The sequence below is a fragment of the Mesoplodon densirostris genome, chromosome 9, assembly GCF_025265405.1.
Source record: "Mesoplodon densirostris isolate mMesDen1 chromosome 9, mMesDen1 primary haplotype, whole genome shotgun sequence".
NCBI classification, from domain to species: domain Eukaryota; kingdom Metazoa; phylum Chordata; class Mammalia; order Artiodactyla; family Ziphiidae; genus Mesoplodon; species Mesoplodon densirostris.
This window is the reverse complement of record NC_082669.1, coordinates 64614630-64637862: the sequence shown is the minus strand read 5'-3', so window position 1 is coordinate 64637862 and position 23233 is coordinate 64614630. Positions and strand designations below refer to the sequence as shown.

At 55.3% G+C, this 23233-nt stretch overlaps 4 protein-coding genes and 1 long non-coding RNA gene across 5 annotated transcripts in view; 4 read left to right on the top strand and 1 right to left on the bottom strand.

Moving 5' to 3' along the window:
• Positions 1-4489: 4489 nt before the first annotated feature.
• Positions 4490-7429, top strand: HOXA7 (homeobox A7). The gene is made up of 2 exons (XM_060108297.1): positions 4490-4932; positions 5941-7429. Exons 1-2 carry the CDS (start codon positions 4554-4556, stop codon positions 6264-6266), a joined length of 705 nt encoding a protein of 234 aa, XP_059964280.1. The 5' UTR covers positions 4490-4553; the 3' UTR covers positions 6267-7429.
• A 1018-nt stretch (positions 7430-8447) lies between these two features.
• Positions 8448-9868, bottom strand: LOC132495665 (uncharacterized). The gene is made up of 2 exons (XR_009533327.1): positions 9507-9868; positions 8448-8899 (listed from the first exon to the last, which is right to left on the bottom strand). It is a non-coding gene; the product is annotated as an uncharacterized LOC132495665 (long non-coding RNA).
• On the top strand, positions 8830-15671 carry HOXA6 (homeobox A6). The gene is made up of 3 exons (XM_060107534.1): positions 8830-8905; positions 10053-14025; positions 15412-15671. The coding sequence occupies exons 2-3, from the start codon at positions 13584-13586 to the stop codon at positions 15669-15671; spliced, it is 702 nt and encodes a 233-aa protein (XP_059963517.1). The 5' UTR covers positions 8830-8905; positions 10053-13583.
• Positions 8876-23233, top strand: part of HOXA3 (homeobox A3) — a 44906-nt gene continuing 30548 nt past the window's right edge. The window contains exons 1-2 of the mRNA XM_060107531.1: positions 8876-8905; positions 21130-21233. The gene's annotated coding sequence lies outside the window, so the exon portion shown is untranslated. The remainder of the gene's footprint in view (positions 8906-21129; positions 21234-23233) is intronic.
• Positions 17365-20265, top strand: HOXA5 (homeobox A5). The gene is made up of 2 exons (XM_060107532.1): positions 17365-18264; positions 19247-20265. The coding sequence occupies exons 1-2, from the start codon at positions 17370-17372 to the stop codon at positions 19495-19497; spliced, it is 1146 nt and encodes a 381-aa protein (XP_059963515.1). The 5' UTR covers positions 17365-17369; the 3' UTR covers positions 19498-20265.

Here is a 23233-nt window from a genome sequence, read left to right as displayed (position 1 = left end):
CGGGCTGCTGGGCTGCAGTGTCAAGGTGAGGCCAGCAGATGGCAGTATGGCTCCACGCAAAAGGCGCCCGCGCCGCCATCTCCCGCCGCCTTGACTCTGGGAAGTTCCTAAGATGTCGACTTGATGCAAGCTTTTCTGGAATGGGAGACCCAGATTTGAGCGAACGGTGGTCGTATATTTTCGGTGCTGCTCACGCCTGGACAGAAGCCTCGCTGGCAAACAAAAAGGCAAGCGGCGGGGGCTCGCCTGACCTGCACCGCTCCCGCCCCCTTCTCCCCCATCCCGGGGGCCTAGCGCTGCGGGGCTGCAGCTGTCCGGCTGCTATGGGGCAGTAGATCCAGGCGCGGGGACCGATCTAGGGTCACCGTTCCCAGCCCAGGACAGGCCTCGGGGCATCACGACGACGCTCGGAGAACGCGACTGACCGGCGGACAGACACAAGGACTAAGGCCTACAGCCCGTGGACCTGGTGACCCCGCAGAGGGTGTGCAGAGGGCATACACGGTGGCCAAGGGTCCTACGGCGGCCCGAGAGAGAGCCCCGAAGTCTGCGCCCCGGTACAGGGTCGGGAGAGCCAGCACCCGCAGGCGAGCCAGGATCCCGGGACTAGGCCGCCTTAAAAACGTGACAATAAAATTAGGCAGCTGAAAATTGGGCGTAGAGGCATTCTTGGTAATTGTCTGGTGTGGGTATGGCAATATGGCAAATCCCGGGGGACAGACCAGGAACTGCTTTAGTTATTCTAAAATAAATGTGGTATTTAAAATAATTATATTAACATCCCAGCTCCAGGATAGGAGCTCACGTGGCGAAAGCCTCCCTTGCTTTCTCTCGCCGCCGAATTTCCTGAGCAGTGGAAGCACTGAGGTTACTCTGGTGGGGAGGGAACCCCAATCCAGGCCCAGTCTATTCTCGACCCTGGGCGGGGGAACACGCCTCCGAGCCTTCCAGGAGGCGGTACGGAGCGCGGGTGCGAGGATCAGCCCGCCCCCCCCCCGCCCGGTGCAGAATGGTTTCAGAGGGAAAACGCAAACGCAAACAGGGAACACTTCGAAGCACTCCCGAGCCCTGTGAACACACCACGCGGTGCATTTATTTGGGTTGTAATAATCTCCGCCAAGCCCACCAAATGTTTACAACCTGCATCTCCGCGCTGTACACGCTGTAAAACCGGGGACTGGGTTTTTGGCTGCCATCTCTCCTATCTCTCTCTCTCTCCGCCCTTCTCTGTTTATATACACACGTTGGTATTACAGACACACGCCTTCATTATATTTCCTTATATAATACATAAAATTTCACAGCCTCTGATGAAAGGGGTTTTTATAGCTTCCCCAAGAGCCGCCCGTGGCCGTGTATCCAAGCCGCAGATACAAAGCTCGATTTATGTAACTACAAACAAATGGCGGAGGAGCAGATCGGTGGCGACCGCTTCTCACCACCGATCACGGAGGCTCCAGGTAAGTGCAGGCCGGTCGGGAACTCTGCTTCGTGGACTGCCATGCGGGGCCTCTCTTGCCCTTGGCCTGCCGGTGGCTGGGAGGCGGCTCTCCCCGCTCGGCTGCCAGGGAACCGATTCCCTCTGAGCCGCGCAGACGGGACCCCGAGCCAGGCGGAGCTCCTTTGCACTTGTCAGGGATGAATCCGCCCCCGCGCCGCGACGGAAGACTGCGCACTAGGTGGAGAAGAGACGCGCAGCCCGCGAGACGGGTGCGGGTGGAAAAGTTTACAGAAGCAAATCGCCAGCCGCCCGACTCCCGACAGGCTCCATTCGCTGACCCAGAGCTGGGTTAACCTTCTTAGCTGGATTTAAATATTGAGGACTGTTTCATAACGAGAAGCAGGGGAAACACACTCTGCTTGGTAGGTAGGACCCCAGCTCCAGGAGAGCGCTGAGAAAATGTCTTTAATAAAGACAGCTCGGCTGCTTAGAAACTCGCCTTCTCGTGCCTGCCCCAGGTCGAGCGTCAACGAGTATTTCTGTGAATATTATCACATATAACCAAGTGCAGGTGTCTCTGTTCAGCCAAATAATTAGAAAACCAGAGGCTCCAGAACACGCGATTCAAGAGGCCATATTGAAAGCCTGGTTTTGTCTGGCCTTTTCGTTTTAAAACCCCGCTGCAGAAGGCAAGAGGGGAGAGAGAAGCTCAGAAACGAAAGGGAGGTTTCAGCACCCGCGGGACTCGGCCCAGTTGGCTGACTTGGGCCCAGAAAGGCCGAGGCCTTGCCGGCAGTATCTGGATCCTCTTTGGCCCAGGAGAAGGTTCAGCGCGTCCTGCCAGGACAGCTTGGACCTGCGCCGGACAAAACCCGGGCAGGGGTGAGCCTATGGTACAGGCTCCCAGCCCTCTCGGCTGGAAACGCGTTCTTTCCTGCTCTCCCAGAAATCGCTCCCCCTCGGTCTGTCGGGTCGCCCCACGAGGGCAGGTTCTACTTTAAACGCCATCGCTATCGGCTGCTCCAGCCACCGGAGTCTAGACAGACGGCGGCGGCGGGGCCCGTTCTTTCTCTTTGCGTCTTGCTCTGTGTCACCCGAGGAACAATTTATTGGTCTAAAGCTGTCTAATTCCGCCTCTTTGATCTCCTAGCCTTCTTGTTTGTTTGGTCTTCATTTAACTTTCTTAGGCTTTTATTTCCTGCCACAAAGTAATGCTATTTGGAATATTTGGTATTTTCTTCTCTTCCAGTCTTACCCCACCATTCCCCAGCGGAGACACACCATCATCCTGGTCCTCCATAAAGGGCATCCCTGAATATTGCCACACTATGGCCCCTGTGCCCCCAGGGGAAACCACCAGGCACCCACCTGCCCAGACAGCCCCCGCCTCCCCACCCACGCCTCAGGCAGTCCACTAGGCCAGAGCTCGGCCTCGGTTGCATCCAAGCATGAACCCTTCTGCCACCTTTTGTGCTTCTGGGACCCCCTGAGAGCGTGCGGTGAACAGGGGCGGCCTGGACCCTCTGAAAGTGATGGGAAGCGTTTTGTATACAAGGAATCAAACTCTATAATTCAGAGAATTTCCGGGGCAATTCCATTGTGAGGTCGGGTTTATGGTGTGCAATAGAGCTGAGCAGTAAAATGCGCACTGACCTGACTGCTGGGCTTCCATCGAAGCCTGGGCAGTTTATGAGGCGTTTAGGGGAAGGGTTCACCCCACCACCCTCTAGAGAGTGGTGGGCAGCAGGGCATTCTGCTGCTCCGACCCTGCGCAGAGGTTGGAGGCTTGGGAAGGTAAGCTCCGAGAGTTGGGGCCCTGGGTGGGAGTGAGTGACTACTTTGAGCTTCAGTCTTGGAAAGGTAAAGCCAGTCCTTGGAAAGGTGAAGCTGCCAGAGCTGGGTGGCCTTTTGGGAAAGGTCCCCCTATTTGTTTTGGGGGTCTCCAAAAGAAATGGAGATCTATAGTGGGCTGCAGTCCCCAGGTGCCCGGGCCCGCTCTCTTTTCCAAATTGGCTCTAAAGCATGTATTGCTCGCAGGCATCCAGGCCCATGAGGAGCTAGTTGAGGCCCAGGGGTGGCCCCAGTGAAAGCTACCAGAAACCTTACAGCACCACTGGCACCTAGAAAGTGTTGGCCTGAGCTTCCAACAAGCTGGGGGAAAGAGACTTGGTTTCCCTTGAGCGAGGGGAACCAAGGTTTGCAGGGAGGACAAAAGAGTGTCCGGCCATTTCTTAGGCTTCCAGAGGCCAGCCAGGTGCCCAGGAGCGAACGCACAGAGCCTGCCCGGCCAGAGGTTCCAGGAGGAGGGGGGGGAACCTCATGTTAATAAATCTGCTGGCAAATGAGGCTCATTAATAGATAAATATTTCACTGTTTCCTTTAGGGCAGATAAACAGTGCGCTGCTGATTAAGGAAAGGAAGCTGAAAGACCTTGACTTTATTCCAACCACATGGTTCCAGTCTGCGGTGGCTTTCTCCCTGTAGCTGAAAGCAACGCTGCGCCTGCCCCATCTGGATCAGAGTCTAAGTCGGCCTCCAGCCCACTGGACCTGGGAGGGGGGAGACACAGGCAGAGTCGACTTGCCCAGAGCCGAGACTTGCCCACCCGGCCACCGTGGGGCGGGCGGATACTCGGAGTGCAGAGACCCTCCGTGGGCTGCGTCAATGGGCAGAAAGAGGGGCAGGGAGGACCCGCAGGCTTGGTCCAGCGTTCGGTAATAAGCAAGAGGGGACTGCGCCCGGCCGGCTCCGCGCGACCTCTGCAGGCCAGGGGTCCACGTTGGCGGCGGGCTGAGCGCCCGCGCGGAGCCTCAAGAGTCCTTTTCCAGCAGGACGCGCCAGGCCGGCCGGGCGCGGGCAGATTCGTTGGCCACATATTTGAGCCTCTTCCCCTTCCATTCTAGGCTGCCGCGGGCCCCGCGAAGCGAGACCACCTGTGAGGGCTGCTGAGATTGGCGGAGGCGATCATGTGGGCGGTCACGTGCTGTGGCGACCTCCGTCCAAAAGAAAATGGGGTTTGGTGTAAATCTGGGGGTGTAATGTTATCATATATCACGCTACCTCGTAAAACCGACACTGAAAGCTGCCGGACAACAAATCACAGGTCAAAATTATGAGTTCTTCGTATTATGTGAACGCGCTTTTTAGCAAATATACTGCGGGGGCTTCTCTATTCCAAAATGCCGAGCCGACTTCTTGCTCCTTTGCGCCCAGCTCGCAGAGAAGCGGCTACGGGGCGGGCGCTGGCGCCTTCCCTTCGACCGTAGCGGGCTTGTACAATGTCAACAGCCCCCTCTATCAGAGCCCCTTCGCGTCCGGCTACGGCCTGGCTGCCGACGCCTACGGCAACCTGCCCTGCGCCTCCTACGACCAAAACATCCCGGGGCTCTGCAGTGACCTTGCCAAAGGCGCCTGCGACAAGGCAGACGAAGGCGCGCTGCACGGCCCGGCCGAGGCCAATTTCCGCATCTATCCTTGGATGCGGTCTTCAGGTAGGCGCAGCCGCTAGGCGGGCCGGGTGGGCGCGCGGGCTGGGAGCTGGGAGCACAGGGCTGGGAGCGTGGGGCTGGGAGCGCGGAGCACGGGGCTGGGAGCGCGGAGCGCGGAACAAGGCGGCTGCAAGCCGGCTGCCCCGTGACTCTTGGCGGCTCTGCCTTTCTGGTTTTAATTAGAGCCAAGGCGCCATAGCGTGGAGAGCTCATAGCATTGTATGTAAATGAGGCTCATAAAACTTTTTATTGCCCAATTAATGGGTTCGATCCTCGTAAATTTATTTAACTCCATTTGCCTTGGAATTTCAACACTAAGTTTGTTCGCTATTCTCTTCTCTCTCTCTTTCTCCCTCCCTTTCTTCTCTCTCCCTCCCTCCTCCTTTTCCTTTCAGCCAGGCTTTTTTTTTTCTCAAAAGCAGGGAGAGCCAAACCCCTTAGGGCCCCTCACACGCCCCAGTGCCAGGGGCCATTTAAAGGCGGGGATGGGTGTGTGGGAGTGGAGACAGAGAGCCGGAGTGCCCTAGGAAGGTCCGGGGTTGGGGGCGCGGGCTGCTGGGGAGGGAAGGCGCCCCTGGAGTACTGGCCGCTGGAGAAGGTCTCCCTTTTGCCTAGCTAGGCGGGGAAGCGGCCCGGCTCGCCTTTGAATGGCAAAAGCGCAGCATCTCTCACTTGCGCACACTCTATATTTACAATTTCCCTTTGTCAGGGGGAAGCAGGACATTGTGGAAGCCTAGCCGGCTGGAAAGGGCGGTTGTAAAGTTGGGATTCTGCGCCTTCCCTCCTCACAGAGCTGCCTGCGCGTCTGGCACCGCAGTCGGGGTCTTCAGCTAACACTCCCGCTCCTCCCCCAGCTCAGTTTGGGGGCGCGGGGCGGAGGGGGACTCCACCCTAGGTCAGGGCCGGGAGGAAGGTGCGGGCTCTGGGATGGCGGCCTGGCTAATGCACTGTCCTGTTTGTGTCCCTGTCGCTTGTCTGTCCGTGTGTCCGTGTGTGTATGTCTGCTCGCAGGGCCGGACCGAAAGCGGGGCCGCCAGACCTACACGCGCTACCAGACGCTGGAGCTGGAGAAGGAGTTCCACTTCAACCGCTACCTGACGCGGCGCCGCCGCATCGAGATCGCCCACGCGCTCTGCCTCACCGAGCGCCAGATCAAGATCTGGTTCCAGAACCGCCGCATGAAGTGGAAGAAGGAGCATAAGGATGAGGCTCCGGCCGCTTCCGCCGCCACCGAGGATGCCGTGCCCGCCGCCGCTAGAGCCGCCACCGCCGCCAAGGCCGACGACGAGGACGACGAGGAGGACGACGACGAGGAGGAGGAGGAGGAGGAGGAATGAGGGCTGGAGCCAGGGCCCTGGCTGCACCAGACAGTCGGGAAAGCGTCTTTAGAGACTGATTTTATTTACAAAAATGGAAAAAAATATAAAGAAAATGTTTAAAAAAAAAATCCCAGTCCCCAACTTGCACCCAATCTACCCCATTACCCGCTCCAGCTCCCAACTTATTTGGACTGAGCAGCCACCTAGACTGGGGCCCCTTGGGGATCCCCTCTGCCTTCGAGGACCACCCCCCAACAGACACCCCCAATCCCAGTCCCGCCAGCTTTGCTCTGGCATGGTTAAAATACTACCTAGCACAGGCCTCGGGGAGAGGCACCCCCAAACTACCTATGGGCCCAGCCCCAGAGGGCCTCCACTCCCAGGAAGCCCAGACATGTCCCAACACTGTCAGACACCCAACACCTCCCCCATACCCGCAAGGACCTGACTCTCAGTACTACCTACTTGCCCCAAACTACCTATTTTGTGCTGGCTGGCTCGCCTGCTACCTAGTGCTGAACCCTCCCCCGTCCACAGCCAGGCCGCTGCTGCTTCCGGCTAGCAGTCTTTAGGGTCTCTGAGGCTGTGCTGAGAAGGCACTGGTGTCCGGGGACCAGGGCATTGGCTTCTATTTAAATGGAAAAATAATATATTTATTCCAAAGCATTCTGAGTGTTGCAATCTAGAATCCCTCCTTTGACCTGGGCAACCCATGTTCAGACCCATCACCCCCTATTTCTGGAAGGGAGCATTTCCAAGCTAGCTGAAGGCCTCTGGGTTCACAGAGATGCTCCCAGCCTCCCTGCCCCTCCCCTGGCTCCTGTGTCCTGCTGTCCAGACATGTGAATATGTACACCCTGACTTTTCCTACAATGGCAAATATTGTATATTTGAACAAGATTTTTTTGTCATTTATATAGTCTTGGAGCTCATTTGTAAGGCAGTGTCCTGACTTGGGAAGGATGTGTTAATGGGGTGACTTTGTAGCATGGTGTGTTGTCTTGAGCTAACTCTATAGCGTGTGGGGAGGGCAGCCCTCCCCAGTGCCCTCCATCTCCTGTGTTGTCCTGTGTCCCCCTCATCCCTCTTGGCTCTAGCCTGGGCTTCCAGGAACAGGAAGGTACACTTCCTGTCTTGCCCAGTTAACAGTGTTTTATGTAACAGAAAAAATAAAGATGCTCGATGACAAAGAAATGTGGACCGCTTTATCTAGGGGGGAGGGGGCCTGGGGAAGAGAGAGTCAGAATGAGTGGAGAGCAAGCCCTGACTGTGTCTGTGTGGCCAAAGGGGCTTTGGGACAGCAAAAATGGAAGAAACAATAGGGTCCATGTGCTGGGTGTCACGTATTGGTGTATACACGTCGAATCCCTTTTCATGTGGACTCTTTATGTGTAGATTCATATAGGTGTGTGTACCTCTTTTTGTATGTGTATTTCTGTGTATTTTTGAGCCCATAATTGTATGTATTTCTTTGTCCATAATTGAGTGCAGGTGTTTTTGTGTGTAAACAATTGCAGGTATTTCTTCGTCCATAATTGTGTGCATGCGTTTCTGTGTGTCCATAATTGTATAGGTGCATTTCTCTGTGTGGAGATTTTTGTCCGGTTTGCATGTGTGTGCAAACATCTTCCAGATCCCTTGAAAACGGAATCTTCGATTGATACATTATATTCTATGAACCTCCCCAAAAAGCTCCATAAACTCCATGAGAGAATCCCAAATCCATCCTTTCCTATAAGGCTATATAGGGTAGGCTTGGAAAGGGGTATTACCCTACAATTGATTCCGAATTTTCCACGAGCCCTGAACCCGACCCCAGGATAGGACGCAGGATTCAGGGCCTCTGATGCAGACCCCAACCCCACATTCAGGCAAAGCGAGGGTGCCCCAGGACCCAGCGCTGAAGCTGAGGGGTATGGGAAGGGGCAGGGGCCGCAAACCCGGCTTTGAAACTTTGGCGCGGGCGTCTGGATGAGAAGGATTGAGGGGCTGGGGAAGGGGCGAGGGGTGGTGGGGACAGCGCAGAACAGGGTGAGCTCGGCGGGCGAAGACCTCGACTCCTGTCTCCTGCTTGGGTTGGGCCCACTTCTTACTACTCTTAATAAACCCCGGCCCAACTGGGTCTGTAAAACCTGCGGCCCCAAGTCGGGGCGGCCTCGGTGGTAAGATGGCGCCGGTGTAAGAGCTGCCTCCTCTTAGTGATGGGGAAAGGGTCATAAATCCGTTGTTGTTTATGAAAATTTACAACTTTGCAATACAACTTTATGAGTTGTTCGGCCCTTCCATTGGCCGTTGTCGGTCATGTGGATGGGAACCGTGAACATGAACTTTTTTATAATTTCCCTTGCGAGAATAGAGCCGCATTCTTCTGCTCCGCTCCGTCCTGCCTGCTTCGGCGCTCTGCCTTCCAGCCCGGCTCGGCTGTGCTTTGTCCGGCTATGGCGAGCGAGACGAGGCCCCGGCCCGGCCCGGCCCGGCCGCTCCCGCTGGAGGTGGGGCTCGTCCAGTTCCCGGCGCCGCCGCGGCCGCTTTGCAACTCGCAACCTGGCTAATTTCCTGCGTCCTCTAGCACCAGGAAGGAGGACAATTCGTCTCCCCGGGCTGCCCAAGCGACAGCTGTCAGAGGGGCAGGAGCTTCTGGGAACCGCCATCTGAAGGTGAGACATGTGGGGAGACAGGAGCAAAGGTTGTGAGACGGTCGCCGGCACCGGCGGCAGTGGGAGAGGGCACCCAGGGCGGCTCTGAAGAGGGGCATACTCACCCTCACCCACCCACTCACCCGTTCACACACGCGCCTCCATCACACACTACAGCCCGCACTCGCCAACACACACACACACACACACACACACACACACACACACACACACACACCGTGCCTCTCTCTCCTCTTTCGGGCTCACCGTGGCAGTGAATGCCTGCTTTCCTTCTGTGGCACAGCGCCCTGGCACGGGGCAGGAACACTGAGGTCTTTCTCCCATTTCTCAGCGACCTCACAGAGCCCAAAAGGAAGTGGCCCTGCACCCTGCGTTCCCTGCCAGCCTCTCGGGTTTGGATTTTTTTTTATGACCCAATTGGCAGGATTGAATCCCCCAATAACTGGAGACAGTTCCCGACCTGGGAAGGTGGTAAGAGGGGAGGGCAAAGTGAATTCATCGACAGGGGTTTTATCAGCATCAACACAGCACCTTCTATTCCGTGGGAACTGGTTTCTGGAGAGAAAAGTAGACTGAGGGAAAAAAACAAACAAAAACTTACTAATTCAGCCAGGGTCCTCTGCTGAGTGCCTGCGTCCCTTCACGCGGTTTTCCGATGAGGGAGGTGTCTGAAGCGCGGGGAGAGGGAATAGGTTCGTGGGTGGAATTCTGTGTTGGAGGAGAGGATGGGGTTAATTGGCTGGGTGTTGCTTGGCGGGAAGTTTCGGTGCAGAGGATGTGGTGGTGTTATTGCGAGTGGCAGGGGCCCGCAGCCAAGGTTGAAGAAAGGACGCAAACCGAGTCTGGGCGATAGGGGACCTCCTCCCAGTCACAACCACCTCGGCGCAGCGGGCTGGCTGGCAACCGCGCGCTGCCCATCTCCGAGAGCCGGGGGAGGACTGTGCAGCCGACCGGGAGGAGGCACGGAGGGTGCCGCGGGCGTGGGCTTGACGAAGCGCGGTGGCACAGACCCAACTTGACCTGGGTGTACCTCGATCAGATTTGTCCCAGGAGCTTCCTGGGACAGCGACCAGAAATGATCCTGAGGTTCTGGGAGTTCTTTTTGTTTGCTTTTTGGTTTTGGTTGTTGTTCTTTCCCCACCTTAAGATGATGCCTTGGTATGCACTCTACAATTAAGAAGGGCCTGTGGACGTCGGGGACGTCCACCCGCGCTGGGGGGTACGCTGGGGCGGATAAAGCGGCGCATTTGCATCGCGGGGCCTTGGGCTGCCTGACTGCGGCTGCCGCGAGCAGATTATTTATTGCGACCGCGCCGGGCGCTCGCTGCTGCCACGCTGTGGCCGTCGCCGGAACCGACGCCAGCCGCAGCCCCGCGTCGTGCAGCCTGGCGCGACTGCTGCGCGGGCCCCTCAGAGGTTCCCAAGCAGCCCGAGGAGAGGGGGGCGAGGGAGGACCTCAGGGGCGGCCTCCCAGGGCCTGACTGGCCGGGAACCTCCCCCGCCTTGGCCACCCCTGACCGGAGCTGGACGCCCGACTAGACTCGAGTCCTGCCGCCACCCCAGCACCATGGAGACTGGTTGCACAGGCCGCCTGGCACGTCATGGCTGCTTCTCTCCAAACTGCGCGTCCCAAGGCGCCCCGGGGGCGCACACTGGTTCGGGAAACGCGCCCGCTGTGGGATTTTGAAATCGGAGATAGCACTCGTAGTCCTGAGGCCTGCAGGCCTGGCTGGCCCTGAGGAGGATTGGCTATGGCAAGGAAGGCGGGCTTTGGCTCCAAGCGAAGGCCTGTGACAGGCAGAGGCCGCACCTGTGTGCTATGGGCTCTGGCCTGGGCTAGCGATCCCGGCGGACGCAGTGGCCTTCAAGGAACCCCCCAGCAGGCCTCTCTCCAGACCGGCGGAGGTCGAGGAGCTCAGTGGGCAGCCCCGGGAAAGGGTGAATTGTGAGGCTCTGCTCGCCATCCCGACCCCCTCGAAGAGCAGCTGAAAGGTGAGTGGACTTTCTATGTGGCTTTGACCTAGAAAAGAGCCCTGGTGGCCATTCTCACCATCCCAGGAGAGGCTCCCTCCAGAGTCTGGGGCTTCTATTCTTGCGTGAATGGCACTCTCTCTCTCTTCATATATATATATATATATATATATATATATATATATACACACACATATATATATGTATATATATATTCATACATATATATACATATATATATATGCACCTAATGCTGGTTGGAGAAATAAATTGGGCGGCTGTCAACGTGATATGTACCAGCCTTGGCTAACACGTAGAGATTTCAGTTTAATATATTTTTTCCATCTTTGTTTCTATAGAAGCTAGAAATATACTGTTTTTTGACTCTTAGCTGAGAAACCAAATTCTTTCGTTGACTGGGACAATGATTAAATCGAGGATCCGGGTCAAACCATAACAAATATTAATAACAGTAGTAAACTGCCACCAGCCCCAACACTATGTGGGACCTGGAGGAATGAAGCAGAAATAGTGAATGTAAACATTTATCAACATCTCCAAATGATTATTTTCATCTTACATGATAATAACTTGCTGGAAATCACTATATCTGATGGTCTTGTTAAAGAAACAACAACTCAAACATGATTTTCTTCTAACACAACTTTTTTAAAATCCCTTTTTAATTTTTGACTCTTGAGTTTTCATTTTCACCTATCAGATCCTTTCCCTAAAGAAATTCGAGGACAATTTAAAATTATATCCTTTCCTGCCAGGCCCTTATTTATATATGCAAAGAAGAAACTTTCCCAGCTTCGACTGATTGGGGCACAGTCAGAAGGCTTCTGGGTGCAGCCCCCATTGGGTGGGCAGCAGCCGATTTCGAGGATGCACCACAGTCTCTGGGGGAGGCCCATCATAGCCCAGTCCTTTCCCAATGTTTTCTCCTTGGGGGAAGTAAGGGCAGAAATCGGAAAGCAAGGAAGAGATTAAGGAAGTCGTTGCCAGATTCCTAGGGGGGCCTTGCCACACACCCCAAGTCCTGAACCCCATCAGCCTGCATTCGCCAGTTTTACAGATCTTATAAACACCCTCTGGAAATTCAACCAAATCATATAAATAAATCGTTCTTCAGGCTCCACAGAACTGAGGATTTTAAAGCTAATTCAAGGGGTTTTACAAGCTTAACAAATACAGTTGTAAAAATGCCACTGGAAAGATATCCCATTTACAAAATGAGATTGATCCATGTGCTATAAAAGTCAACTATCTCAAAGGAACACCTCTCAGGCAAAAGAGCGCAGCCCAGGACAGGATTTTCCTGTCCTGTTTGGGGAAGGCCAGGCCTGGGGCTGCAGTAAAAGCAGTTCAGAGAATTTCTGGAGCTGGTGAGACAAACTGTTTCTGGTTCTGGAGCAACTGTGGGTGGCAGGTCCCCCCAGAATGTCCCAGAAAGGGCAGGAAAGGGGACATCCCAGGACAGTGCTCATGGACAGGTGACCCAGAAACCAAGCACATCCATCATTCCCGCGGCCTTGGGCCCGCGGAGCTGCCCGCTATGCCCGGCTGGGCCAGGGACCCTGGGTCACCAGCACCTCTGAAATGAGGACAGAGATTCCACATCTGGATCTATCTCATCTCTGAGCTATCAGGGTGGCGGGCGGAGGGAGAGTCTGGCGAGTTGGGCTTGGGCAAGGGGAGCAGGTCCCAGGGCTGGCTTCGGAGCTCAGTGTCACAACCACTCCTCTGTAGGTCCTTTCTTGTTGAAACCAGTGGTTTCTGCCCTCTTTGTTCCTGGGTTCAGAGGCAGCAGGAGCGGGGCTCACAGCTTGTGAGGGGTGCTTTGAGGCCAGGCAATCGCTGGCCATTGGAAGGAGGCCCCTGGAGACTGAAAGGAGACGTGTTGTATGTGGGAGTAGGGGGCCTGCGGGGGAAGAGACTAGCCTCGTCCTGGTCCTGGTCAGCTCGAGGTGAGCCTTTCCCCTTGGCGGCGGGGCCCAGGCCCTTGGTGGGAGTGGGGAAGGAGAGGAGGAGGTGATGCACCGATTCCTAAGGCGCAGGAGGGAGGAGCAGGGGTGAACGCCTGGTTTCTCACAGCCCTTCTCCAGCTCCGGAACCCGCACCCACGGGTAGGGGAGTGCAGGGGGAGGGGCAAACTCAGGGCCCTGCCGGGAGGGCAGGCCGGCCCGGAGCAAAGACATCCTCGTCACCGCCCCTCCCTGCGCGGGGCTGTCAGGTTTCCTGTTTGGAGAGAAAACCCAGCAAAATCCAACAAGGCAAAAGGCGGGTGCGGGGTGGGGAGGAAAGAGCGGGCCTGGCCAGGTCTTTGCATCAGCCCGGACGCGGGTGCCCCTACCCCGGCCCGAGCCGCACGCCCCTGCCCAGGCCTCGCCCGCCACCGGCTTTCGGGAAGAGAGCCGGGCCGGCTGGCTGTGCGCTCCCATTAATCTGCCGGGCGGGCGGCGGGCGGGCGGCGGGCGGGCGGGCTGGGGGCTGTTTGTAACTTTGCTGCCTCGGTCGCCGCGGTCCCCGGGGAGCGGGCTCCGGCGCTCGCTCCCATTGGCCGCCGCCGCGTCAGCTGGTGCGATTTGCTGCTGTCGCTTTTGGCGTTCGGCCATCCAGAAACAAACCAGTTCGATGACTACTAATAGTTATAGCCAGATGTACTAATACACAACAAATCACAGTCCTGCAGAGGGGCGCGCAAATGAGTTCCTATTTTGTGAATCCCACTTTCCCCGGGAGCCTGCCCAGCGGCCAGGACTCCTTCTTGGGCCAGCTGCCCCTCTACCCAGCCGGCTATGACGCGCTGAGGCCCTTCCCGGCCTCGTACGGGGCGTCGAGCCTCCCGGACAAGACGTACACCTCACCTTGTTTCTACCAACAGTCCAACTCGGTCCTGGCCTGCAACCGGGCGTCCTACGAGTACGGGGCCTCATGTTTCTATTCTGATAAGGACCTCAGTGGCGCCTCGCCCTCGGGCAGTGTCAAGCAAAGGGGCCCCGGGGACTACCTGCACTTTTCTCCCGAGCAGCAGTACAAACCCGACAGCAGCAGCGTGCCGGGCAAAGCCCTCCATGACGAAGGCACCGACCGGAAGTACACGAGTCCTGTTTACCCCTGGATGCAGCGGATGAACTCCTGCGCGGGTAAGGTGTTTCCCTGCAGCCCCTCAAGAGAGTGGAGGGAGAGGGGGAAGGAGGCAGGGAAAGAAGGAAGGAAGGAGGAGACAGTGAGAGTAGAAAGAGGAAATAGAAAGAAAGGAGGAAAGAATGAACAAAGTTTCTTTGGGTTTTTAAAAAGAGATTAAAAAAATTAAAAAAATTCAACTCATTCCCAATGGGGCAATCAAGCTGTGGCAGCATGAAGGCAGGGCACTAGTGTCCATGTAAGGCGACAACTTAGGGAGCGTGGGGGGGGGCTCACTGCCATGCTATGTGAGACCCAGTGACAGGGACAACCTGAAGACAGGGACAACCTGAAGAGAGAGCAAGGCTGGATGGGAGAGAGCGCCTGCCCACACTGCACGCTGGTAACACCCTGCTCAGATCCCCAAGCCGTGATGGCCTTCTGCACCCATCCTGAGAACTCCCCTTTCCCTCCCAACCCCCTCACCTTTCTGCCCTTCAGAAACCCATCTAGATAAAGGCCCTCATTTGGCCCCTTGCAGTGTCTCCCCAAAGCCTTGGAGGGCCACATCCCCAGCCTCAGGATTTTTCCTCTCTCTCCTCCCTCTCCTCCCCCTTCCACTCAACTGTTCACTCACAGCCAACTTCTGCCTCCTTCTGAGGCCCTGCCTGTGTCTCATACACCCAGCTCTGGGGGGAGCCCCCCACCCATGGGTTCCTTTGGCACCAGAACAGATAGCCCATCACAGTCCTTCATTCCAGAAACCCCAGATGGCCCATAGCTGCATCTCTTTGCTCCTGGTTTCCAAAAAATCTACAGGGACTCCTTGGAGAAGGACAGAGGCTAATGTGGATTTTTAAACTTAGTCTTTTGCTTTAAATTCCACTTGTGTTTTCAAGAGCTCTGCGTTTCTCAGAAGGGCCATACAATTGGAAGGCATTTGCAAAGACCTGAGAGGGCTCACCATTTAAAAAATTTTTAAAAAGCATATTGTGTCCTGACATGGCTGGCCAAAGTAACATCTTCACAGAGGTCCGTGTGTGAATTCGGAGTGTCTACCGTACTCACAGGGTTCCATACCCACCATTCCCAGACACACACACTGTACTCCCACAAAACAGGCTTAGGTACCCCGATTTAAGAATGCTGTTCTATTCTTTTGCTTGTAATTTTTTTTTACACAGCAGATTTTTCAAAAACAATAATTTCCCACCCCAAGTCGTTTTAGGTGGAACACACCTCGCTTGGTATGAAATAATCTTCTCCCATCCAGCCCACTTTCGGCCCCAGACGTAGTGGGAGAGGCGGGTGGTTTCCAGCCCCGAGGCCGGGGCGTGGGGCGCGGGGCTGACTGGTCAGGCTGCCCGGATCCTGGCTTACCGGCGCCCGGCCATTTCTGCCCGCAGGTGCTGTGTACGGGAGTCACGGGCGCCGAGGCCGCCAGACCTACACGCGCTACCAGACGCTGGAGCTGGAGAAGGAGTTCCACTTCAACCGCTACCTGACGCGGCGCCGCCGCATCGAGATCGCCAACGCTCTCTGCCTCACCGAGCGCCAGATCAAGATCTGGTTCCAGAACCGCCGCATGAAGTGGAAAAAGGAAAATAAACTCATCAATTCCACACAACCCAGCGGGGAGGACGCTGAGGCAAAAGCGGGCGAGTAGACGCCTGGGCAGGGACCAGGCCCGCGCCGCAACCTCCCTCGGCTTTGCCCCCTTGCCTTCGCCTACTCCCCAACTTTTCTTCCCGCCTGCTCCCATCGGGGGGCTTTCGCAGCTTCAGGGGAGCCCGGCACTTTGCAAACGTCTGAGCATTTATTTCTTACAAGAAAGAAAGAAAAAAAAAAACCTCACACACAGCCAATCCCAGCGGTAGAACGAGGCGCACTGCACACGCAATCCCGCTCTCCAAGCCTGCCCAAGCCCGCTCCGGGTCTCAGGGCGCGCCCCAATCGGTCCCCGGCTCTTGTGTTAGCGCCTCTGCACGCCCCTGAGCTCGGGTCCCGGGGTTGCTGGAGAGGAAAGAACCCGGGGCCGAGCCCCCTTTGGTGTCTGGGCGTTTCCGCCTCGGTTCCTCGCCACCAAGTCCCGGAGGGCATCACCAAATCAACTCCGGCCACTGGGAAGAGGAAGCCTAAAGTCTGGGGCCCCAGCTCTGCCGAGTCCTCCCATGCCGCCCCCAGAAAGGAAGAAGCGCGAGGAACAAAGGGGGCCCGAGAGAGCCTTGTCTCTCGGCCCAGTGCGCAACCGTCCTTGGAAGAGAAGCAGCCTCAGCCCAGCCGAGCCAACCTGGGCACGGGTGGAATCTTACAGCCCTGGGAACGACTGGGCTCCCCGAGCTCCGGATTCCGGCTCCCCGCCTCCAACAGGGCCGGCGCTACCACCACAACAGCTTTCAGGACCTAAGGAGGCGGCCCAGGGCTATGGGAGCGTCAAGAGTCCTGGTTTCCAAATGTGCCAGGGGCGCCTGAGACGCCTGGCCTCTCCAGCGGGGACACCTACCCCCACACCCAACTTTAGGCTATATTTGTGATTTACCTTCGTCTTTCAGAACCCAGGAAGATAACTACGGAGGTACTAGGCACTGCCACAAAATGCTTTCATTAGCGTCCTCATTTTACTTCTGGAGGTCTAAGCAAGACCCTAATAACTCGGCCCACGAATCCCCAGGCCCCAAGCAGCTTCTGTGGCTGCGGGGAGCCTGGGCCCACTCGCTGGGTTCACCGAGAACCCTCCGACTTGGGGCCCGGTTGGCTCGAGGAGAGTGACCCGGTGGTGAAGACTCTCCAGGCTGGATACTTATAGCAAATCAAATAACAAACTAATGACACGACAACCATATTTACACGAAAGAAAAATCGACTCCGGCTATAAAAGTGTATGGAATTTGACCTCGCACCGGAGAAACGCTACACAAAAGCTATCTTTAATAGACGCCTGTCATTTAAGAGCGGCAGGGACACTGTCCCTCATGCGCTCGCAAAAACAGAGCCGTAATTGTAGCTGCTGTTGCGGGTAGGATTTATTTCTCCAATTGGCTAAATGGCCTCCCCCGCTTCCCCGAAGGTGATATCTGTATTTTCAAATTTCAGAGCTGCCGGCACGACGGTCAGAACCGACCTCAACCTCGACACAAAAATAAGAGGGGCTGCACAGCAGGGAAATAAAGTTGTTGTAAATAAAATCCAAGTCACCATCTCCCCTCAGTCCTCTGCATCCTCGCCGGGCACGCGATCGGCAGCTGACGGCCTCACAATTGGTACATCCTAATGGAACTGCGAGGGAAATGCAATAATTTTGCCATAATGGGCTGTAACCTCAATTCGACCCCGGCCCTTGTAGCCCCGGGTCGGAAGCGGAGGGATGCGCCCTGCCTCCAGCGGGTGGCGCTCGAGTCCGACTGAACGACGGCGGCGAGTGGCGGGCACGCGCCTGGGGCGCGCGCGCCACTCCTCTCGCCTCCACCCAACTCCCCCATTAGTGCCCGAGTTTACCTCTAGAGGTCATCAGGCAGGATTTACGACTGGACAACAAAAGCACGTGATTCGAAGTCGTACCCCATATTTGGGTGCCTACGTAGGAGGGAACCAAGTACATGTCCCAGTCATTTCCATAATTCATCATAAATTGTGCAAGGGTGCTATAGACGCACAAACGACCGCGAGCCACAAATCAAGCACACATATCAAAAAACAAATGAGCTCTTATTTTGTAAACTCATTTTGCGGTCGCTATCCAAATGGCCCGGACTACCAGTTGCATAATTATGGAGATCATAGTTCCGTGAGCGAGCAATTCAGGGACTCGGCGAGCATGCACTCCGGCAGGTACGGCTACGGCTACAATGGCATGGATCTCAGCGTCGGCCGCTCGGGCTCCGGCCACTTTGGCTCCGGGGAGCGCGCCCGCAGCTATGCGGCCAGCGCCAGCGCGGCGCCCGCCGAGCCCAGGTACAGCCAGCCTGCCACGTCCACGCACTCGCCTCCGCCCGACCCGCTGCCCTGCTCCGCCGTGGCCCCCTCGCCCGGCAGCGACAGCCACCACGGCGGGAAAAACTCCCTGGGCAACTCCAGCGGCGCCTCGGCCAACGCCGGCAGCACCCACATCAGCAGCAGAGAGGGGGTTGGCACGGCGTCCGGAGCCGAGGAGGACGCCCCCGCCAGCAGCGAGCAGGCGAGCGCTCAGAGCGAGCCGAGCCCGGCGCCGCCCGCCCAACCCCAGATCTACCCCTGGATGCGCAAGCTGCACATAAGTCATGGTAAAGCCAGTCTTTTCCTAAATCCACGCGGCTGCGGGGGCGCGGTTCTCGGTCCCCCCTCTCTCCTTTACCGCCCCTCTCTCTCCCCGTCTCTGTCCTGGTTTCGCCTCTCCCAGCTCTGTGGAGCCTCTCCCCGCCGTTCTCCTTCCCCTGCCTTCCTTCTTCCTCCTCTTTTCTGCAGCGCCCAGCGCTCACAAATGCGGGGAAAGGGGCCGCTGGCCAGCCAAGTTTAGACGTTGAAAGGGGGGAAAGGAAAAAAAAACATATCTAAGCCCAGCGCCTCGGAACGCGCTCATGGGTCAGGCCAGCCGAGCAGGGCGCAGAGAGGTAGAGGATGGCAGTAGGGGCCGTGAATCGGGCTTGTCAGGACTGATAATTTATGAGGAGGGCTACGCTGGGGAAACAGCGTTACTAATTAGAGTCCCCGAAAAGGGGCTTGGTGGGGGGAATAATCGAAGCGAGAGCCGGCGGGATTCTGAAGTTTGGGGGCAGGAGGGAGAGCAGGAAAGGAAAGGAAAGGGAAGAAAAAGAAAGCAGGCGCCCCAAGCGTGCAGGCTGGAACAGGAGGCGGCTCGCGGGGCTGGAACTTTAAGGGAGGGTGATCTGGAGGCCACTTGGGCGCACAGAAAAGGGCCTTGCTTCGGTGGGTTTCTGAGTGGTGGGCAGCCTGAGAGGGCTGCGCCCCGCCGCAGGGCGCCAGGGGCAGGGCCAGAGGGCAAGAGAGGGGCGAGGGAAAGCCGGGCGATCGTCCGGGACCCGGCTCCAGCCTCGGATGGGCCGATTGTTCCCAGAGTCCAAATCGTATTGTTTTCTCTCTAGAAAGGAAGAGGGAAGGAAATTCGGGAGGGGTGGGCGGGCGAGTGAGGAGGGAGACTTGTTGAGCTTTTCTCCCCTGTTCAGGACCCTGGCTGGTCCAGCTGGCGGACTTTGGTAGCCAGAGGCTGAGGAGTGGGTGGCTAAACCGCTGACTTTTCTGTTGCAGACAACATAGGCGGCCCGGAAGGCAAAAGGGCCCGAACGGCCTACACGCGCTACCAGACCCTGGAGCTGGAGAAGGAGTTCCACTTCAACCGCTACCTGACCCGCCGAAGAAGGATTGAAATAGCACATGCTCTTTGCCTCTCCGAGAGACAAATTAAAATCTGGTTCCAAAACCGGAGAATGAAGTGGAAAAAAGATAATAAGCTGAAAAGCATGAGCATGGCGGCGGCGGGAGGGGCCTTCCGCCCCTGAGTATTTGAGCGTTTAAAGTACTGAGCAGTATTAGCCGGATCCCGAGTAGTGTCAGTACTAAGGTGACTTTCTGAAACTCCCTTGTGTTCCTTCTGTGAAGAAGCCCTGTTCTCGTTGCCCTAATTCATCTTTTAATCATGAGCCTGTTTATTGCCATTATAGCGCCTGTATAAGTAGATCTGCTTTCTCTTCATTTCTTTGTCCTGAATGGCTTTGTCTTGAAAAAAAATAGATGTTTTAACTTATTTATATGAAGCAAGCTGTGTTACTTGAAGTAACTATAACAAAAAAAGAAGAGAAAAAAACACAAAAAAGTCCCCCTTCGACCTCGTTTAGTGCCAATGTTGTGTGTTGCACTCCAGTTGTTTAACTGTGCATGTGAGTGGAAGTGTTCCTGTCTCAATAGCTCCAAGCTGTTAAAGATATTTTTATTCAAACTACCTATATTCCTTGTGTAATTAATGCTGTTGTAGAGGTGACTTGATGAGACACAACTTAACTTGTTCGACGTGTAGTGACTAGTGACTCTGTGATGAAAACTGTGACTGAGCGGTGTGTCCCTGCGTGCCTTTGTAGGACCCTTTGCACGAACTCTGGAAGTGGCTCTTATAAGCGCAGCTTCAGTGATGTATGTTTTTGTGAACAAAGTTACAAATATTGTCCAAGTCTGGCTGTTTAAGCAAACTGTGATCAGCTTTTTTTTTTGTATTTGTTTTTAAGGAAAAAATACTGACTGGAAACAAAAAATAAACTTTCTATTGTAAGTTCTCTTGGTCTGGTTTGTGCCAAATAGCAAGTGGCTCTTTTTGCTCTTCTGTCTGTCTGTCCAGTGCTGGGAGGCAGTGAGTCTGAGGCTACCTGAGCAGTCTGCCTGTGCAAGGGGACCTCAGACCAACATCCTGACCCGTGGCCTCCCTAACTGACCCATCAGAGAGTTCAGGGCAGAAGGTGGAAAAGCTTTAGGTGGTTGCAAAGGCTGAGTCCAACCTGCCCATCTCTGAGGAAACCAGGTTAACTTGCTGGGTACGAAAAAGAGAGGAAGAGAGAGAGGAAAAAAAGCCCAGGGCTTTGTTAGCAGCCCTCGGGGGCCCACACAGATGCTGCCTCTCTCCTAAGGCCAACCTAGGCCTTCACTTGCTGAAGAGGCTGCTATGTCAAGTTGTGGCCCGCAGACCCTCTGCCCCTAACCCAGCCAGGCACCCTTTCCCACTCCTTGCCCTCCTGAACCCAGTTGGCTTCTTCTGCTACAATTAACTTGCTACAAATGGAAGGTACTTACCCCATCCTAGCTCGATTGGGAAACTCCTCAGAGCAGCTAAAGCGCAACTAGAGATTTGCACATTTACCGACTGCTTACACTGATGCCGTCTTTCCTTTTAAAAGTTATAAAACAGTAAACTTTATAAGCCCCAGTTCCGGCTATATGACATTTGGGTGCCAAATGAATAGGGTTTTGTCTATGAATTAGATCGTAAAATCATCCATAGCACAGACAGATCGGCTCACTGGCTATAAAACGTCACGTGGGGCCATTAAAGTAAGTTTTATGGTTTTGGGGAGTTGACATCCAACATTATATACCACATAACATATAATCTCACTGACGCTGGACTCCATTTGACTCTTTTGCAGGCTACGTGTGCCACCTGGTCATTCAAATTGTCAATTTTAGGTCCAGAAGTGTCCAGACCACAAGTTTCTGAAAACTCTGAAAAAATGGCTCCCTCCGAGTTAAGGTAAGCTCGCCCCCTGAGCGCTTTCAAGTTTATTTGTACTCTGAAAACTTTCTTTCTGGATCTTTCTCTCTCTCTCTCTCTGGTTCAATAACTCTGAGGTTGCCTCCGAATTCCAAAGGGGAGAGCAAACTTTCCCTCTGCCCAAATTAGGAGCGCCAAGAGCCAGCTTTCGGTGGCACCACGGTGCAGAGCGCCTGTGGCCGCGCCGCATCCCTGGGCCTAACTTTAATTGCTGCACCAGCGCGGATGTTAATGACTTCCGCTGCTCTCGCCGGAGTGCAAAAAGATGATTTTTGTGTGCGAGTGGGCCTGCGTGCGGAGACCGGGCAGGGCCGGCCCCCATCCCGGGGCTGGAGGGCCGGGCTCTGCTGGGTTTGCGGAGCCCTGGGTGGGGGCTGGGAGCCGGGGGAGCGCCGGCCGCGGGGGCGCCGAGGCCGCGCTGCGCTGGGGCGCGCTGGGGCGCGCTGGGGAGTTTGAAAGAAAGGCCCAGGCAGGGCCGAGGCGGACGCTGGCGGGATTTCTGACGGGGCTGTAGCAGTACGTCTCCGCGGGCCGGGGTCATTTGGCAGCACTGAACCGAGGTGACGGACTTCGGGGCCGGGTCGCAGGCTGGATCGGGAGAGCCCGAGGGTGCAGAGGCCGGCCGGGTGCGGGCGGCACCCCTAGGCTGGGCCCCTGGGTCGCCAGGCCGAGCCCAGGCCGCTGGCGCCCGCGGGACCCTGGGGACCGCGGGTCCCCACCTTGCGGGGGAGGGCTCAGCACCCCCTCCCCCGCACCAGGGACCAGGCCCTGAACCTTGTTTGCCTGCACGTTCTTTTTATTTCGGTGGGACTGTTCTCACCAGCCTGTGAGTCTGAAGCAATAAACTTTATGGCCGGATTTAACTTTAGTCTTTGAATCCCCAAGCTAAATGAAAGGCGTTACAGCGCTTTCTTTTCTTCTGCCTTGCCTTTCTTCTTCTTTCCTCTTCCTCTCTCCTTTTGTAGAATTTAAAATCTATGCACAGGACCCTCAAAAGGCAACTTAGGCATCTCCCTAAATAGCACTAAAGATTAATTTATTCCCCCTCAATATGCAGGCAAACTCTGTCTTCCAAACTGTGCCCTAAAGTTTGGGGGGAAATCGAGGTGTCTTCAATGTCCAACTTAAAAGTCCCCAGAACCATTAGGTTGTTTTTCCACACACATCATAAAGGGTAGTTTAGAGAAGAAATTGGTCGTTTGTCAGTAGGAGATTTCCGCCTTTCTTTTGTTAGTTGCTCTTTCTGTTTGATCCCAGGAAATTTACATAATCTATGATTTCCAAAACAGTCCCCAATATTGCACCAATGGGTGAGATAGATATTTCCTAGGTACAATTCCAGCTTGGTCTCAGCCACCCTTTCTGGCCCCAACCCTCTACATTCTTCAGTGGCAAAGCCATGACTGGGGACACTGTGGCCTGCCCTGGGGTTTTTCTCTGAATGGGTACCCACAAGGGATCTAGCAGATTTCCCCCATCCTGTATGGAGAACTAAGCCAAATCCTCCAACTCAGAAATGAAACAAAAAATGGGATCTTCTGTCTCCAAATGCTTTTCTCCTTAGGAGCTAGCTAGGTGGTTTTCTGCAAGTGCTAATTGGTAAAGATATTTAGTAAGTCCTTAAAGTGAAAACATTTAAAGTGTAGAGTTGGAATTTCCACAAACTTTATTGTGCAGAGGCCATACCCTCAACATAAGTTCAACAGATGTCCCCAAAGTCGGAGGTTCAGAAAGCAAAACCTGGGAAGTTTTTTGAAAAATCGAAACCCTCCCACAAGTCCCACTCCTCTTGAATAGTGGCAAGGCGAATCCCTGAGATCGTTTTGTGAAACCTGTTAAAGTGAGCATTTCCTGAGAGCAGTTCAGCACTCAGGAAGATGTGTCTGCATCTTAGTGGGAACCAGAATATAAACTTTATTTGGGTTCTCTTTTATTATTTTATATGTCTGTGAGAATTCTGGAGTCTTTCTTCTGCTGCT

Bases quoted from the DNA above. Each gene is read 5' to 3' on its own strand.
- HOXA7 (XM_060108297.1), top strand. From the start codon at position 4,554: ATGAGTTCTTCGTATTATGTGAACGCGCTTTTTAGCAAATATACTGCG. The intron at 4,933-5,940 runs GTAGGCGCAGCC...GTCTGCTCGCAG, and splicing joins TCCTTGGATGCGGTCTTCAG to GGCCGGACCGAAAGCGGGGC.
- HOXA6 (XM_060107534.1), top strand. From the start codon at position 13,584: ATGAGTTCCTATTTTGTGAATCCCACTTTCCCCGGGAGCCTGCCCAGC. The intron at 14,026-15,411 runs GTAAGGTGTTTC...TTCTGCCCGCAG, and splicing joins GCGGATGAACTCCTGCGCGG to GTGCTGTGTACGGGAGTCAC.
- HOXA5 (XM_060107532.1), top strand. From the start codon at position 17,370: ATGCGCCCTGCCTCCAGCGGGTGGCGCTCGAGTCCGACTGAACGACGG. The intron at 18,265-19,246 runs GTAAAGCCAGTC...TTTCTGTTGCAG, and splicing joins CAAGCTGCACATAAGTCATG to ACAACATAGGCGGCCCGGAA.